Consider the following 15,194-nt stretch of genomic DNA (forward strand, 5'->3'; position numbering starts at 1 on the left):
TTGTCCCGTCCCCGCAGCCCCCCTCCCGCGCCCCGCTGCCCTCCCGGTGCCGAAGCCGAGCTGCGCTTCCCGCCGTGGACACGGCTCCCACCCCCCGCCCTACCCCCGGGAAGATGTCTCCTCTCCGCCCTCTCCCCCGCCTGGTGCTGGCTTCTCCGCTTTCCCCCCTCCCCCGCAGCCAAGGACCGCATCCCCGCACATTTCTCCTCCCGTCCATTTGGTCCGGCTACGTTTCCTCTCCGTTTCTTTCCCATTAATACACCATCTCTCACCCTCTCCCTGACCTGGATCCATTTGCACCCATAAATTTCTCGCCTCCCGTGTCTCCCTCCCGGCTGCCCACCGCCACATCCCCGCCGCAGCCCCCCACGGCCGCGGGGATCCCTCGCTCCCACCCCGGTCCTGCCCGCCGCTGCCGGCGGGTCCCGCGGGGTACGAATTCGTATCGATTGTGCTGCTGATTAAAAATCACAAAATAATCCTGCCAGCTTCGACACTCCGTGCCAGACCTGAAGCCACAAAAAAGGCGGGTCCGGTTATGTGGGACACATGTGTGCCCCCGTGGCCGCCCGTGGGAGGCACATCCCGGCTCTAACACCAGCGTGGCGAGCACGACTGCATCAAACGGCGACTGATTTGTCCGATTTTTCATATTCCTCCCTTTTCCCGCAGAGGCAGGTATTTTTAAAAGTTGCGGTCTGCACGCAAACTCTCCCCCGGCCCCTCGGCACAACGCATCTCCCCAGCCGAGCGCTTCCTACGGAAAAGTTTAAAGCAAACCAGGACGTGGGGTCTGCTGCCTGCTTTCCTTCTGAATTAAAAAAGAAATAAACTTATAACTGAATTTAATATTGTTATCTGCATTGCATTATACTATCAAAAGCTATTACAGGAGCAACGTCGAATAGAAGAAAACAAATTCCTCCAACCCAGAGTTGTTTTTGCACTAGATTAGCAGATAGGAAATGCTATAAAGATGAACTTAATACGATTAGAGATGTTTCCTACAGATTTTCATATATTGATTCAGGGAATTTTAATTCTGGAGCTTGCTTTGCTATAATCCGCATTTATTACAAGCTGATGTAGTTTTATTATAGCAAGCTATCAAGGTCGATCCATTTAACTGCATAATCTGACATGAATTTCATTTTTAAAGAAATGTAGTTATAAAAATCCATACTGTGGGCACAGTGGTTATATTGTACCTAAATCATATTTTAAAGGCAATAAATCCAGAGAGTATTTAGGAAGAGGGGAATACGGTTAAACGGCTCTCCTCCCGCCTCAACTCCTCAAAACTCTTCAAACTTCCCCCCCCCCCAACCACTCAGTATTTAAAAGAGCAGATAACAGTGGCAGGCTCGGGTCCCTTCTCCCCTGCCCGCAATCACAGCTCCGCAGTTGTGTGAACTTTTCGGGTTTCCCTCCAGCCTCTCCCTCCGCAGGGCAGCAGCGAAGCAGGGCACTCCGGCGCTGGCCAAAGACGCGCCGTGAGCTTCAACTGGCTTTTAACTACTCTTAAAAGGGTAAATGGCAACTCACACGCTGGTTTCGGGGGTGGTGGTGGTGGTGGAGGGGGGAAAGGCGGGGAAAAAAAGAAAGCAAACCGTAATTTAAAGTGTGTTGATCATAAAAAAACCCCAGTCTTATTCGGTAATTAAAACGTATCTTGACTCCTTCCCAATAGCTCCTCACAAGCCCGTGCCACTGCTCCCTCTGCGAATGTGGCACGTACCAGGTATTTCCTTCTAAGCCTTGTAGTGACTCAGAACAGAGGGAATAAGCAAAATGATCATAAATTTCCTAATTAGAGATTTCGCACCAAGACAAAAAGGTGTTAATGAGTTTAATTCCAGTGCCTGTCATTGTCCCTTTTCTCACACCACTTATTTACTAATGGCCCAGAGGGCTGCTCCCGTCTCTCCTTTGTTAAGATTTTAATTTGCCTTCTTTTCTGCCTTTGATGTAAAATTGTGACCTACAACTCTTTGAAGTCCCTTATTAGGAGGAAAATTAACTTAGCTTTTCCACTGTATCTGCCCACTGTTAGCCCAGACAAAATGTGGAGAACCCCTTAAAGATTCAGTACATTAGGAAATTTTTCAAGGTAGCTCTGGAAGTGGAATTTTTTTTTTTTTTAAATCTAATAGACTTTTAAATTTATATTAGGAGATGCAACCCTCGTCAGGGCCGGAGAGGGGGACGGGAAGGAGGGAATATCTTAATAAAGAAAACAAAATTAACCCGGGCAAGGAAAGGCTGTAAATCTGAAAACCTGAAAAGGGGGGCTGGGGGAGGGAGCCTTTATTTTTAAATGTCACAACTTTTTCCTGTCCCTCTCGTGTGCCGCTCACAGCTGACACCCTGGCTTCCTATGCTCCGGGGGAGCGGGGGGGGGGGGGGCTATGAAAGAAATTATATCTAAATCTATCTCTATATAATTAGAATACCATGAGGCAGGGTTAAACCTTTGTAAAACACACAACTGATTGGCGATCGCTAAAACGAGATTTGAAAGCAACTCAAATAAAAGATCGCGACGTCAGTAAACAGATTTAAGGAAAAAAAAAAAAAAAAGAAGAAGAAAAAAAAAAGCAGCTAGTGACAAACCCGGCGAGAGCGAGCTCTGGGTATGAGAGAGAGAGGGAGGCAGAGGGAGAGAGAGAGACTTAAAAGAAATAGGAGGGGCTTGTGAGAGACTAGAAATGTCAATCAGAGCCCAGAGTCCCAATAATCTCAGGCAATCTGTTAGGACCTGACCTGGGTCCACTCAGATCAATAGGAAAAGTGAGAGAAGAAAGAAGCGATCGGATCGTTTACCGCGGCGGCCGAGGACAGGAGGGAGCCCGCGGCCTCCGCGCACCCCCGGCTCCCCCCCCATGTCCGCCGGAGTTTGCGGGAGGCTCTGAAAGTGCGGGCGGCCGGCGAGGGCGAGCGACCCGGCTCCCACCTCCGCTCCCGGCCCTGCTACTTTCTCCCCTTTCTCTCCCTTCTTCCTCTCTTCTCCCCCCCCCTCCTCCTCCCCCCTCCCCTGCCCCCGCTCCCCCACCATGTCTTTCCCCCAGCTGGGCTACCAGTACATCAGGCCGATTTACCCGGCGGAGCGCCCGGGGAGCGGCGGCTCCCGCGGCGGCGCCGAGCTGGCCCCGTCCGGGACCCTCTCCAACGTGCTCTCCTCCATGTACGGCGCGCCCTACGCCGCCGCCGCCGCCGCCCAGGGCTACGGAGCCTTCCTGCCCTACGCCGCCGAGCTGCCCATCTTCCCCCAGCTGGTAAGAGGCCCCCCCCGGGGCTCGCCGCTCGCTCCCCGGGACGCTCGGCCCGGGGCCGGCCCCGGCGCCGTTCGCGCTGGGGGATCGGCCCCGGGGGGGCCGCCGGGAGGACTGTCGGGGGGGACGGGCGGTATCGCTGCCCTGCCCCGGGAGAGCTGCCGGAGAGGGGCAGGGCTGGAGCGGCGACCCCGCGGCTTCGCCCCGCGCTTCGCCTGCAGGGTTTGACGGCTGCGGCGGCCGACCGCGGCCGCCGGCGGCCCCGCCGCGCACACGCACACGCACCTGGGGAGCCGGTCCTCCCTCTCGGGCACGCCGCGGGCTCCGGTCGGCGGGGCCCGGGCTGCCGGGGCCGGGGAGATGGGCGGCGCGGCGAGGCAGCTCGGCCCGGCCGCGGCGCTGGTGCCGAGCGGGCTGTGCTCCCGGTAACGGCGGCGGGATGAGGCGGCCCCGGGCCCGGGCCCGGCGCGCCGTCTCAGCCGGGCCGCCCCTTCCTTCTCGCTGCAGGGCGCCCAGTACGAGCTGAAGGAGAGCCCGGGGGTGCAGCACGCCGCCTTCCCCCCCCACCACCCCGCCTTCTACCCCTACGGGCAGTACCAGTTCGGGGACCCGTCGCGGCCCAAGAACGCCACCCGGGAGAGCACCAGCACCCTCAAGGCCTGGCTCAACGAGCACCGGAAAAACCCCTACCCCACCAAGGGCGAGAAGATCATGCTGGCCATCATCACCAAAATGACCCTCACCCAGGTCTCCACCTGGTTCGCCAACGCGCGGCGGCGGCTCAAAAAGGAGAACAAAATGACCTGGGCCCCCCGCAGCAGGACGGACGAGGAGGGCAACTCCTACGGGAGCGACCACGAGGGGGAAGAGGACAAGAGGGAGGACGAGGAGGAGATCGACCTGGAGAACATCGACACCGAGAACATCGAGAGCAACAAGGACGAGCTGGAGGACGAGCTGCAGGACGCCGACCTCCTGCACTCCGACTCCAAGACGGACTCGGAGGGTTCCGAGGGCTTCGAGGACCTGCCCGGCTCCGAGGAGCGCTACCTCAAGGCCGCTGATGGGGAGCCGCACCACCTCCGCCACCACCACCACCATCTCCACCACCACCACCACCACCACCACAAGTGCGAGCTCCCCGCCGCTGCCGCCCCCGTCGGCCTGGAGCCCCTCAAGCCGCCCCTCCAGCCACCGCCGCACCACCTCTCGCCCCCCTCCTCCGCGTCCTCCTCTGCCGCCTCCTCCCCGACGGACGGCGCTTTGGCCGCCACCCTGCCGAAGCCCAAGATCTGGTCGCTGGCCGAAACGGCCACCAGCCCGGACAATCCCCGCAAGTCTCCCGGCGGCGGCTCCCCTCCGGCGGCCGCCCCCCCGCCGCTGCCGCTGCCCCCGCCGCCGCCCCCGCCGCCCCACAGACTCGTCTCCTCCTGCCCCCTGGGCAAGTTCCCCAACTGGACCAACCGCGCCTTCCCGGCCCACCACCACCACCCGCCCCCGCACCCGCTGGCCTTACTGAACACTCCCCACCTGCTGGGGCTGGGGGCCGCCCCCGCCGCCCCCCCCGCCGCCGCCGCCGCCTTCCCGCGGCCCGCGGACCAGGCGCAGAGCGCGGAGCCCGCCGGAGCAGGTGACCGCTGAGGGACGCGGCGGGGACGGGACGGGACGCGCCGGGCCGTCAGCCGCCGCGGGGGGCCCGGCGGTGCTGCGCGATGGCTGCGCGGAGCGGCGCGGGAGGCCCCGCGGGACCTCGTGCCTGGGGCCGAGGCGGGGGGTACCGGCCCCGCGGTTTTCTCACGGTGTCCCCGGAGCGGCGCGGCCATCGGGGCGCAGGTGGCGGCGGGCGGGCGGCCGCGGGGCCCCCGGGGGCGGCGGCGGCGGCGGCGGGGTGGGCCTCCTCGCCAGGTTAGTCTGAAACTCCGAGAGTTACTTTCCTCCGACGGAGATAATTTTTGTTGCTGTTGTTGCTGCTGCTCAAATCGTCTTTGTGGGAAGAACCCGGCCGTAAGGCTTGGTCCGAGCTTTTTTTGACGGTCGCTCCTGCAGCAAAGCAGTCGCTTTGTCGTTATTTGCAACTTGCTAAGAAGAGATCTTAAGTCTAGTGGCTTAATTCAGGGATGGGGTGGGGGGTAGAATAAAACAGGGGCTATAAAGGAACGCTTTTTTTTTTTCCTTCTCTTTTTAGATCGATCTAGTGCCTTGGAAGTAGAGAAAAAGTTAATAAAGACAGCTTTCCAGCCAGTGCAGAGGCGGTAAGAGATTGCTTCCTCAGTCTCCTAAGGATATATAGAGGGAGTTGTAAATGGTTAGCTTATTTTCTCCGCTTCTTTAGTTCCCTTTCCACGGCGGTTTCTTGTTCTTCCTCTGCGTGCATGTTGGGTTATTCTGATTTGTTTTGTTTTGTGTTGTGTTGCCGTTCTTTCCCCGGTTCCCGCGGGCAGGCCGACCTGCGGGCGGTGGCGGCGGGGCCGCGCCGTTGCCATGCTCGGGGTCGGGTCGCCTCTGGCCGGGCAGGGAGGGAGCGCATCAGGGACAGCCAGGGCCGGCCGCCCCACCCCGAGCACCCCCTGCCTGCCCGGGACGCCGGTACCCACCCGCAGATGTCGCCCGGCCTGAGGGAGAAATCCAGCGGCAGTGGGAAAATAGCAAATAAAACCACCCCCCGCCCCAGCTAGTGCGAATACTGGAAAGGCTGAGCCCTGCTGCCCCGAGTTCGGCGTAGCGGTCACTGAAATCAATTCCTCTTTTGACTGACTGAAACCACGGGGATCGGGCCCGTGGTATTTTCGTAGCTAAATAAATTTGCTGAAAACTTTTTATATTTAGAAAGCTATTAAAAAAAATAACAACAACAAAATCAGTGCTACCCACAGTTAAAAATATTGTGCCAGCCTAGTATGGCTAGATATTCTATTAAATATTTTTTTTTCTGTGTCATTTTTTTCCAGGCCCCAGAACCAACTTGATGCCGCTATGGTTCTATCGGCGTTGTCATCATCATAGTTAATTTTTTTTATTGTTGTTGTAATGACTGTAAAAAAAATCTCTGTATAGTTACAACTTGTAAGCATGTCCGTATATTAAAACTAAAAAGGAAAAAAAAATACCCGCTTCTGTACTATCATCTGGATTAGCTGAGTTTGTGAGGTTTTTTGGAAGTCCAGTGAGAATTAGGTGTTTCGGTTTTTTGTTTGGTTGTTTTTTTGTTTGTTTGGGTTTTTTTGTTTGGATTTTTGTACATACAGTAAAAATGTACATACGTGTGAAACAAATTGTACAAGAAAGTATATATTTTTGGCTAATAAACAAACTGTTGCCACTTTGACTACACTTTCTTTTCCCACCTCTGGAGTTATTTTTCTCCCCCTCTCCTCTGCCCCCCCCCCGCCGCCGGTGACCGCTTTTCCGCGGCAGCCGAGGCGGCGGGTCCGTGCATCGTCGGGCGGAGCGGGGCCGGCGGTGCGGGGCCGCCCGCGGGCGGAGCGGGTCTTTGCCGAGGCCGGGGGCCGCCGCGCCCGGGCCGGGCCGGGCCGGGTGAGTGGCGGGGCCGGGCAGGGCGGGCGGGCGGCGGCCCGGGGCGGGCGGCCCTTCCCGCGGCGGCTGCGGCGGGACCGAACGCTGGAGCCGCAGCGCCCCCTGCAGGCGCCGCCGCCGCCCCGGCCCGGCGCCGGTGCCCGCCGGTCGGTGGTGGCGGGGCGGCCGCGCCGCGGGCCGGGGGGTGCGACTCCGTGCGCGGGCCCGGGGGCAGCCCCCTGCCCCAGGGAAGCGGGGCACGGCGCCCGGGGTCAGCCGGCGGTGATCCGTCGCCCCCGCCGAACTCGTTACCGGGTGCCGGCGATGGATCCGCCCGCCCCGTCGGAGCGCGGGAGGGGTTAATTGAGAGGAAACGTCGGGGGTCGTCAGTGCCGCGGCGGGCCGGGAACGGAGCTGCGGTATTCCATCCCCCCACCCCCGCTCCCCGGGTTTTGTATCCAGGCGGGAGTTACCGACCGAAACGGCGGCACCGAGACGCGAGGCGCGGAGGTCTCGCTCCCTCCGCCCCGGGCGCGCTGCCCGTCCCGCGGCCCCCCCCCTCCCCCGCCCCGGGCGGCCCCGCCGCGTACCGGCCCCGGGAGCTGCAGCGGCCCCGCCGCGCCCGCAGCCGAGCCGCGGCCTCGGGAACTTGTGGCTTCATTTCCTCGGCAAAGTGCTGAAAACTGGCCTGATCCGTGAGGGCTCCGGCCGCTCTGAGCGGCGCTGGCCGCCGGCGGGGGGAGGCGGCCCCGGCCCCCTCCTGCCTCGCAGTCAGATAAAAACCTTCCCAAGGTGGCTGGTGGTTTATTTGGGGGGGGGGGGGGGGGGGGGGGCTGCTCCCCCCTCCTTTCCCTTCTCCTTTCCCAATTCACCATCAGCAGTCGGTGCCCGCCGCGGATGGCTGTGCTCCGCCCCCCCCCGCTCCCGCGGCTGGAGGGGGCGGCTGGGACGGGTAAAGCTCTCAGGCCGGCTCTCTCCTGCTTTTGTTTCCCAGGCTTTTAGCATCTGTCTGGAGGGAGGGGCGTTTGCCCCCCCCCCCCGCCCTCCCCCCGCTTACAGTCCTGGAAATGGCATAATTACGGAGGTGGTGATTAAATAGCTGGTGCTTTTCTCGTTTTGGTGACAGACCCTACGGAGGGGGAGGGTGCTTGGAGCTAGGAAGCAAGAGTTAAAATGAAGTTAAAGTACAAACAGAAGCACATAGCTGACATGCTTCAAGTTTAGACAGTACAAGATATGCAAATGTGCAGAGCTGTGCATATTGACATTTTGAGGTCATAGTGATAGGAATGTATTATTTATAGGATTGGGTTGCACCAGGCCAGTAAACTACGTTTTAAATCCTAGGCGTTTGTAAGTGATAAGATTTAGATGTCTGTTTACACTACATGTATGTGTGTGTAACACCTTTTACATACGTGTTTTAATATTTCACGTTTAATATACTTCCTGGCAGGAATTACGGTGGGGAGACCCCTCGCCTGGTGCACGCCTGCAGCCTCCCCAGGCTGCTGGTAGCAATGGCTGCACCAGAGCCAGCCCTGGCCCTCCCAGGAGGCCGGGGAAGGGACCTGCTGTGCTTGTGGCAGCGTTGCGATCTCTGCTTTCTCCCCACCACGTCCCTTCCTTTGCACATACATCTTTGCTGGCCACAGCTTGCCCTGGAAACGGCGTTTGCCTCTTTGCAGCCCTTGCAGCTCTGTTCCCCCTTTTTCACTCCAACAGGCTCCTGAAACAAGGGGAAACTCTGTGGGTGGATGATTAGAAAATGGATTGTTTCTCATGTAAATTTTGCCCAGACTCTCTGAACTTTGTGTCCCTGCTTTTTCCTTAGCCAATTCTTGCTGAGGAAAAAAGGAAAAAAAAAGAAAATAAAAAAAAGATTAATGGCATGTGAAATGGGAGGGGTGGAGGGAGAGAGAGCTAGAAGCAAATTTCCACATCCCCTTCCTCTGGACATCCTGGTGGGTTTTCCATAGAAACTTTCACACAGTGGCCAGACAGATGCTTAAAGGGGTTGGAAGAAAATAATGAGACCACGATGGGAAAACGATTGCATGCCCAGCTTCCCACCTCCATTAAAGGCTCCTTTGCCTTTGCAGCAGAGCCCTCTCCCTTCGCCCTGACCAGTGGGGATGCTCGTGCAGCAATGGTGGCTGCGTGGCAGCCATGGGAAAGCCACCCCTTTGGCTTCTGGAAGTGAGAACTTGGTTTCCCTGCAGGGGGAAAGCAGCCTTTGTGCCTGCCTGGCTTCCCTAACATGGAGAAAATTCCCATTAATTTTGTAAGGAAGCATTTTGTTATGCGTGTTTCAACAAAACATTAAAAATCCTACTCATTCTTTTTTTTTTTTAGAAATCACTCTCACAGCTTGACAGCCTCACTGGAGCCCCAGCCAGGCCTGCACAAGACGGCACAGAGAGGCCTCTCTCTCTCTCTCTGTTGGCTGCTCTTTTCCTGTCTAATCAATTATCTCCCTAGCTAGTCCTTCTCAAAGGTGAGAGCTCATTACGCATATTCATAAATCACAGCTCCCAGACCTGACACTGATTGATGTAATCATCTCCCGCTCACTCCCCGCCTGCACGGGGCTGGCCAGAGGAAGTGTCGGTGAGGAGGAGGAGGCAGGAGAAAGAGACTTCCAACTTGTCAGACCCACTTCTGCTGGGAGTGGCTTGCTGGGCGTAACGGGCCCCGCCAGGCTTCCCATTCACGGCAGCCAAAGTGCCCATCACAACCCCAGGGATAAGACAGGAGAAAGCCCTGTGAGCTGAGAAATACCTTGTGAGCTGCCTCCAATGCAGCTAACTGTTATGCAGACAAAGTTACAAGCGTAAGGAAAAGATCCAACACAATTTTCACAGTTAGGCACCAGACCATGCATTAAAATACATCCCGCACTGCCCCAAATCTTTCATGTCAGCTAATGTGCTTGCTTTTATTTTGCTTAGATAGTTAAAGCTAGTTGATCACCATAAGAACAGATGTATTCTGTCTGGATTCTGATCATGAGCATTTAGATATATGATATAGCAAACATCTTCAATATCATACCTGCAACTGTACTCAGTAGCTATACTGTAAAAAAATTTTAAAAGTTGTGAACAATGTAAGTTACTGCTGCAAGGGTTTGTGGGCAAAAGGGCTCCCCCAGCCCAGCCTACCAGCTTTTCAGGTAGGAACATATATCTCGGCTATGACTTCTTTCCCAAAGCGTGCTTCAGCGTGGCAGCATTCAAGATGCTGCTCAGATTATATGGTTTACCTGTATGGTTAATATTTACACTTTTAAAACACCTCCTTTCATCACTTTGATCAGAACCACCAGTGTACTAAAGTAATAATATAAAAATATATGCCCTGGAAATCATAACAAGATACAAATCAAAGGGAGCCCTAATCAAGTACTTTTGAGAGTGTTATCTTCCTTGTTAACAAATGGTTGTAAGAAAATTAAGGCTTATAGCTTGCTTGTGTTTTATCTAAGAAAACCAATAAAGATATCACATGTTCTTTGTTTTATATGTTTGAATGTAAAGCAGAATAATGAAGAACATGTACCTTTTAAGGCTTCATTTGCTTTATGGGTATTAACCCTTTAGGATGCCAGTGAAATTCTGAATTTGCAGAATGACGATGAGACTGTGCTGCCACCCGGGGTTTTGAAGCCCGTCATTGCTGCAGTCAAGATATCTTTTTTTATTAAATGCTGAAATTGGAACAAAGCAACAATGGCTGCTTGCTAACTGTGCATGTCCAACAGGCCTCTTTACTATTCAGCAAATGGAAGATATTAAACAACATTTTGCTTAAAGGTACACTGAGGCCATTTCCATTAGGACATGGTGTCATTCATTTATTCACATGTTAAGTGGATGTCCTTGTGGCTAATGAGTAATAATCAACAGTGACTCCACTTTATTCCTTTGCTCCTAGCAATGTTAAATACTCTGATGGAGTCTCTTTGCTGACACACCAGAGAATATGGTTAAAAAGTGCTAAAGGACATTTTCAGCGTAGAGCAGCCACATACACACATGCTGGAAACAGCACTTTTATTACGGTCTGTTCTATCGGGCTTTGTTCCTGTTTAATGCATGGCGTGTGGAAACTGCTGATATTTAGTTGAAGGTACTTCATGCCTTAAAAGCAGAGAACTCTCTCAGTTTGAGAGTCAATGTGGTTATTGCTGGGAGATGAGCTCTCGTTCAGCTGGTTTATTAAAAAAAATCAAACTGCACCTTACAGTAGCTTCTCTAGGTTGTGTACAGGACTTCAGGTGGAGGTGGAGGAGTGATTTAGGACAAAACCTTTCCTACAAAAAATCTAGCTTGACATTTATTTTATAAAAGAAAGTAACTCCCCTACCGGCTAATTAATCAATTTTACTACATCAGTTGCATCAGCTAAGTAGACTAATAAACTATATTAATATATATTTTTTTCTTTACATGATTGCTTGCACTGGAGTCTGAGGCTTGGTTGTCTCCTGTGTCAGTTCCTAAAGTTTGAAAGGTATAAATGAATCATTCTTTGTCAAGATTAAGCTTAAGTTAGAAATAAAATATGTCAATCAATCTGTTGGAAATATTCCTGCTGTCTAGGTTGGTTATGCAAAACACACTAAGGTGTGTAGGCATGCTCAATTAGGTCAGGGGATCTGATGGCACTCCTAGCCATAAATGTGTGTCACTTGGATTCCTCATTATTTTTAGCAGTGGTGAAAATGCATGTCAGTGGGCCATCTAGACAGGCTAGAATAAAATTACTTACCGGGTATGCATAAAACTGAGGTTTTAATACATTAATGTTATACTTATTTCCAAGCAAAACAGTGAAAAGAAAATCTCTTTCTCTCTCAAATATACGAGTCACTCTATTGAATTTCTCAGCGATCATTAGTAAAATTCACATTGGACTATGCAATACTCAAGATACCTTAGCAGTAAAATTTAAGTGCCTAAAAACATAGATGTAATGCGAAATTAGATACAAGGAGTTAAACATCGATTTGCCTTGTTACAGTCTAACTTGCTTCCAAGAAAGATAAAGCTTCACTAGGAGATTAGAGCAGCCCCAGTAAAAAAAAAAAAGATTAATGAGAAAGATCACTTGAGATGGCTATTGAACAGCAGCGCTAGCACCGGTGTCCTCAGATGGAGACTTTTGGAAGTGATTCCTACAGAAGACAATGTCAGAAATTTATGCTTGATAGACACGCTTCCTCTGGTGTACTAAATCATAGTCTGATACTAACCGAAATGTTTCCACGTAATTCCAGGAAAAAAATGCCAGGAGAAGCAAGTTTTAGCACTCATGTCTGCCCTGCTGGCATCTGGTGTAGTTGCTGAGATTACCTGAATCAGCTAAATGAGCAGGGTTAAATCCTCCGGTTTTAAACTTTCTGTGCTGGTAGTTTGAACCACACCTGAGACCTTGGGCTTGGGCACGGGAAATGGAACAAGAAACCAGCTAAACACAACACTCCAGCCTCTTTTTGTTATGCAAAATAAAAAACCACAACAAACCCCAAACAAACTAAATGCAGGAAAATGGCAAACTAAAAGTAAAACATTTCTTCCAAGAATCAGAGGCAGGACTAACACTGCAGATAAGGCTGGTGCTTCTTAAACACGGTTCTTAAATGTGGTGTTAAAGATGGCAGTGTCCCTTTAAGAACAGCACTATGCAGCTAATATTTTCTTTACTGCCAATAAAACGCAATTAAATCTCATGATTTAATATATTCACTTCAGGAAGAATTCCCATTCTTTTCTTCAGATATCAAAATGGAGCCATCATCAGTCAGTCAGTTAAATAGAAGAATCTGGAGAGTAAGTAAATGGAAGAGCTTTCAAATGCAGGGCTGAAAATGCCCAATGAATGTGTAGGGGGCTTCAATAAAAAGATTTTGACTTGTGTTTTCACCCTTTTCCCACTTTGCTCATTGTTTACTGACACTGCTATGGACACAGTATTCAGTCCCTGCCCGCCCCAGCCCTGGGATGTAAAAATGTCATCTCTATTGTGCTGCCGGGCTTGCTTTGATGCTGCCGCAGCCCTTTGTGTGCCCCTCTCAATCCCTTTATAAGGCTGTCCTGATTGTCCATACTGAACATCCCCACAAAAGCTTGTCTTATTGAGAAAATAAAAAAGTCAGAGAGGGGCCAAATGACGGGAGATTGGGCTTTTGCTGTAAAAGCCCTACTATTCATATTCAACAGTCATTTTTTCACCAAGGAATGACAAAGTTGGGACTGTGGCCATGCCAGCAAAGCCATTTTAGACACTTTTTTCTTAAATTTTATTTATAATTACTATTATTGTTTTTTTTTTCAAAGATCATGTACTACTGAGGACAAACATTAAATTCTAGAAGCAGTATGGTGGGTATTTTCACCTTTCCAGAGGAAAACTACCGCATAACTCTCACGTGCATGTTTCATCTCGGAAGTTTAGACAAACAGATTGTATGGAAATTCAACTACATATATACTACAAAAAGGGCTTTCTGTGATAATAAAATAAACCAGAAACAGACCCCATCTGCCCCTGCTATATAGGAGCACACACATTCGCAACTAAGAACCTGAGACTGAGGGTTTAAACTGTCAGTCGACCTCTACCAGTTGTTCTTCCCCCTAACACTATCCTAACTTGTACCGGGTGTCCGTGGGCAGGATGGAGACAAAGGCTGGATAAGGTCTTATTCTTTGGGAATGGGCTATCGGAATGGGAGGATGGTGATTTCATGGCTTTTGTTACCGAGGTTAGGGACTGAATTCTCTCACTGAATTAGAATGGTAACAAGTGGGACTGGGGATCTCTGGGGCTTTTGTAGTGCACTCATCTGAAAGATTGTGCTTTTCTCAGCCCTTCAGATTTATTTTGCCAAAGTTACAGGGCAATTATGGAAATGCACCCTTTGAAGCTGGGACGATTTCTCTTTATTTTCATCCCCCCCCCAAAAGCCAACCCTCCCTCTCTTCCTTTCTTCAGCAAGTTGACAGTCATTAGGCAGCAGGGTTTCGAGTGGCCATTCAAATATTCTTTTGAAAAGTGCAAGAAAGTTTTAATAAATATATGTTAAAAAGATAGACTTTGAAGCCTTTTGGGAAGGAAGTGTAAAATAACAGCAAGGTAATGACGTCCTAGAAAATAGGCTCTGTGTGTGCAACGTGCTTGGAACGTGAAATCCTTCCCATGAAAAGCGGCTCAGTGCACCGGGAGTGGGGCTGGCTGGTGGCACGCGGGGTGTTTGGCCAAGTGACCACCTGGGCACTCTTGGTGCCTTGCCACGCCAGCGCAGTTGGCAGCTCTGTAGCAGTGCTTTGCTCCTCATCCCTCACATCTCCCTAACGAGAGGCCCAGGACAAACAGAATTGTACTTTCGCACCTTTGTACATTATTTATCGTCAGAGTTTGGAATCTCGGTGCTGCATGTGAGCTAAGAGGACATATTTTTTACCTTACTTGATATACTAATGTTAAGGAAGTATGTCTGAAACCAGAAGGTGAGAGCTGGAGTTATGCAGGCTGGGACCAGGACTGCTTTTTGCCCAGAAATTCAATTCTGTTTGTCTCTGTTCACTCTCTACTCCATTTCTTTATTTGTAAAGGACTACTTTGCTTTTGTAAGATAAACTGGCATTTTTCTGGGCTATTTAACAAATGCTATGGGCCAAATTCAGACTTGATGTAAGAGGGAGGTGATGCTATTGGTGCCCCTGAAATTTCTATGCACTTACACAGGGCCTGAGCCTGGACTGAAATGTGGACCTTCCGCCATCAGCAAAACATGGTAGGAATATTAAAGTTTCTTGTCTGAGTTTTGTAACTGAGGTGCAAATATCTTTTTTGCTCTCTATGGAGTTTATGAGGGATCCTAGGATCACATCTATGGCAGCATGGAACATAAGAGATTTGTGTTTCCTGGTCATTAGGGCTTACAGATTTTGCAGCAGAAAGTTCCTCTTTATCATGAATCTAGTCAAAAGCATGAAACCCATCTCAGACCTCTGCAGAAGTGTGCTTACAAAAAGTTAATACTAATATTTCTCATGATGGATGCAGAAGGTTGAATGCTGTGTCTGTAGCATCCAGCTCTGCTTAGGTCTCAGCAAACAAATTTAATGTGAGCCGGGCTCAGTGGAGTTGCAGTAGGTACCATGGAAAGACCACCACTCCTCCAGTCTTTTCACCCTCCTTCCCTAGTTCCTTTCCACACATCCAAATTTCTTCCCCAGCCTCACATAAGTGCTGAGGATTCCTTCCTATCCCTCTGTACCTTCCCCCAGTCTGGAATAATTTTTTTCTGGAACTCATCCCATTATTTGGATGAATTCCAAATCTGTCCAAACTGGATCCATTGTTTAAAAGCCCTCCAGGAGCTTTGGGGTGGCTGATTCA

General features: G+C 51.6%; 1 protein-coding gene across 1 annotated transcript; it reads left to right on the forward strand.

Annotated features, from left to right (window-relative positions):
- The first annotated feature begins 2,424 nt into the window (after positions 1-2,424).
- IRX3 (iroquois homeobox 3) lies at positions 2,425-6,602 on the forward strand. The gene is made up of 4 exons (XM_064459372.1): positions 2,425-3,275; positions 3,780-4,902; positions 5,458-5,524; positions 6,221-6,602. The coding sequence occupies exons 1-4, from the start codon at positions 3,054-3,056 to the stop codon at positions 6,273-6,275; spliced, it is 1,467 nt and encodes a 488-aa protein (XP_064315442.1). The 5' UTR covers positions 2,425-3,053; the 3' UTR covers positions 6,276-6,602.
- The last annotated feature ends 8,592 nt before the right edge of the window (positions 6,603-15,194 follow it).

The sequence above is a fragment of the Phalacrocorax carbo genome, chromosome 8, assembly GCF_963921805.1.
Source record: "Phalacrocorax carbo chromosome 8, bPhaCar2.1, whole genome shotgun sequence".
NCBI lineage: Eukaryota > Metazoa > Chordata > Aves > Suliformes > Phalacrocoracidae > Phalacrocorax > Phalacrocorax carbo.

Coding starts and splice junctions, on each gene's coding strand:
- IRX3 (XM_064459372.1), top strand. CDS start 3,054: ATGTCTTTCCCCCAGCTGGGCTACCAGTACATCAGGCCGATTTACCCG. Junction 3,276..3,779: donor TGCCCATCTTCCCCCAGCTG/GTAAGAGGCCCC, acceptor TTCTCGCTGCAG/GGCGCCCAGTACGAGCTGAA. Junction 4,903..5,457: donor CGCGGAGCCCGCCGGAGCAG/GTGACCGCTGAG, acceptor TTCTCTTTTTAG/ATCGATCTAGTGCCTTGGAA.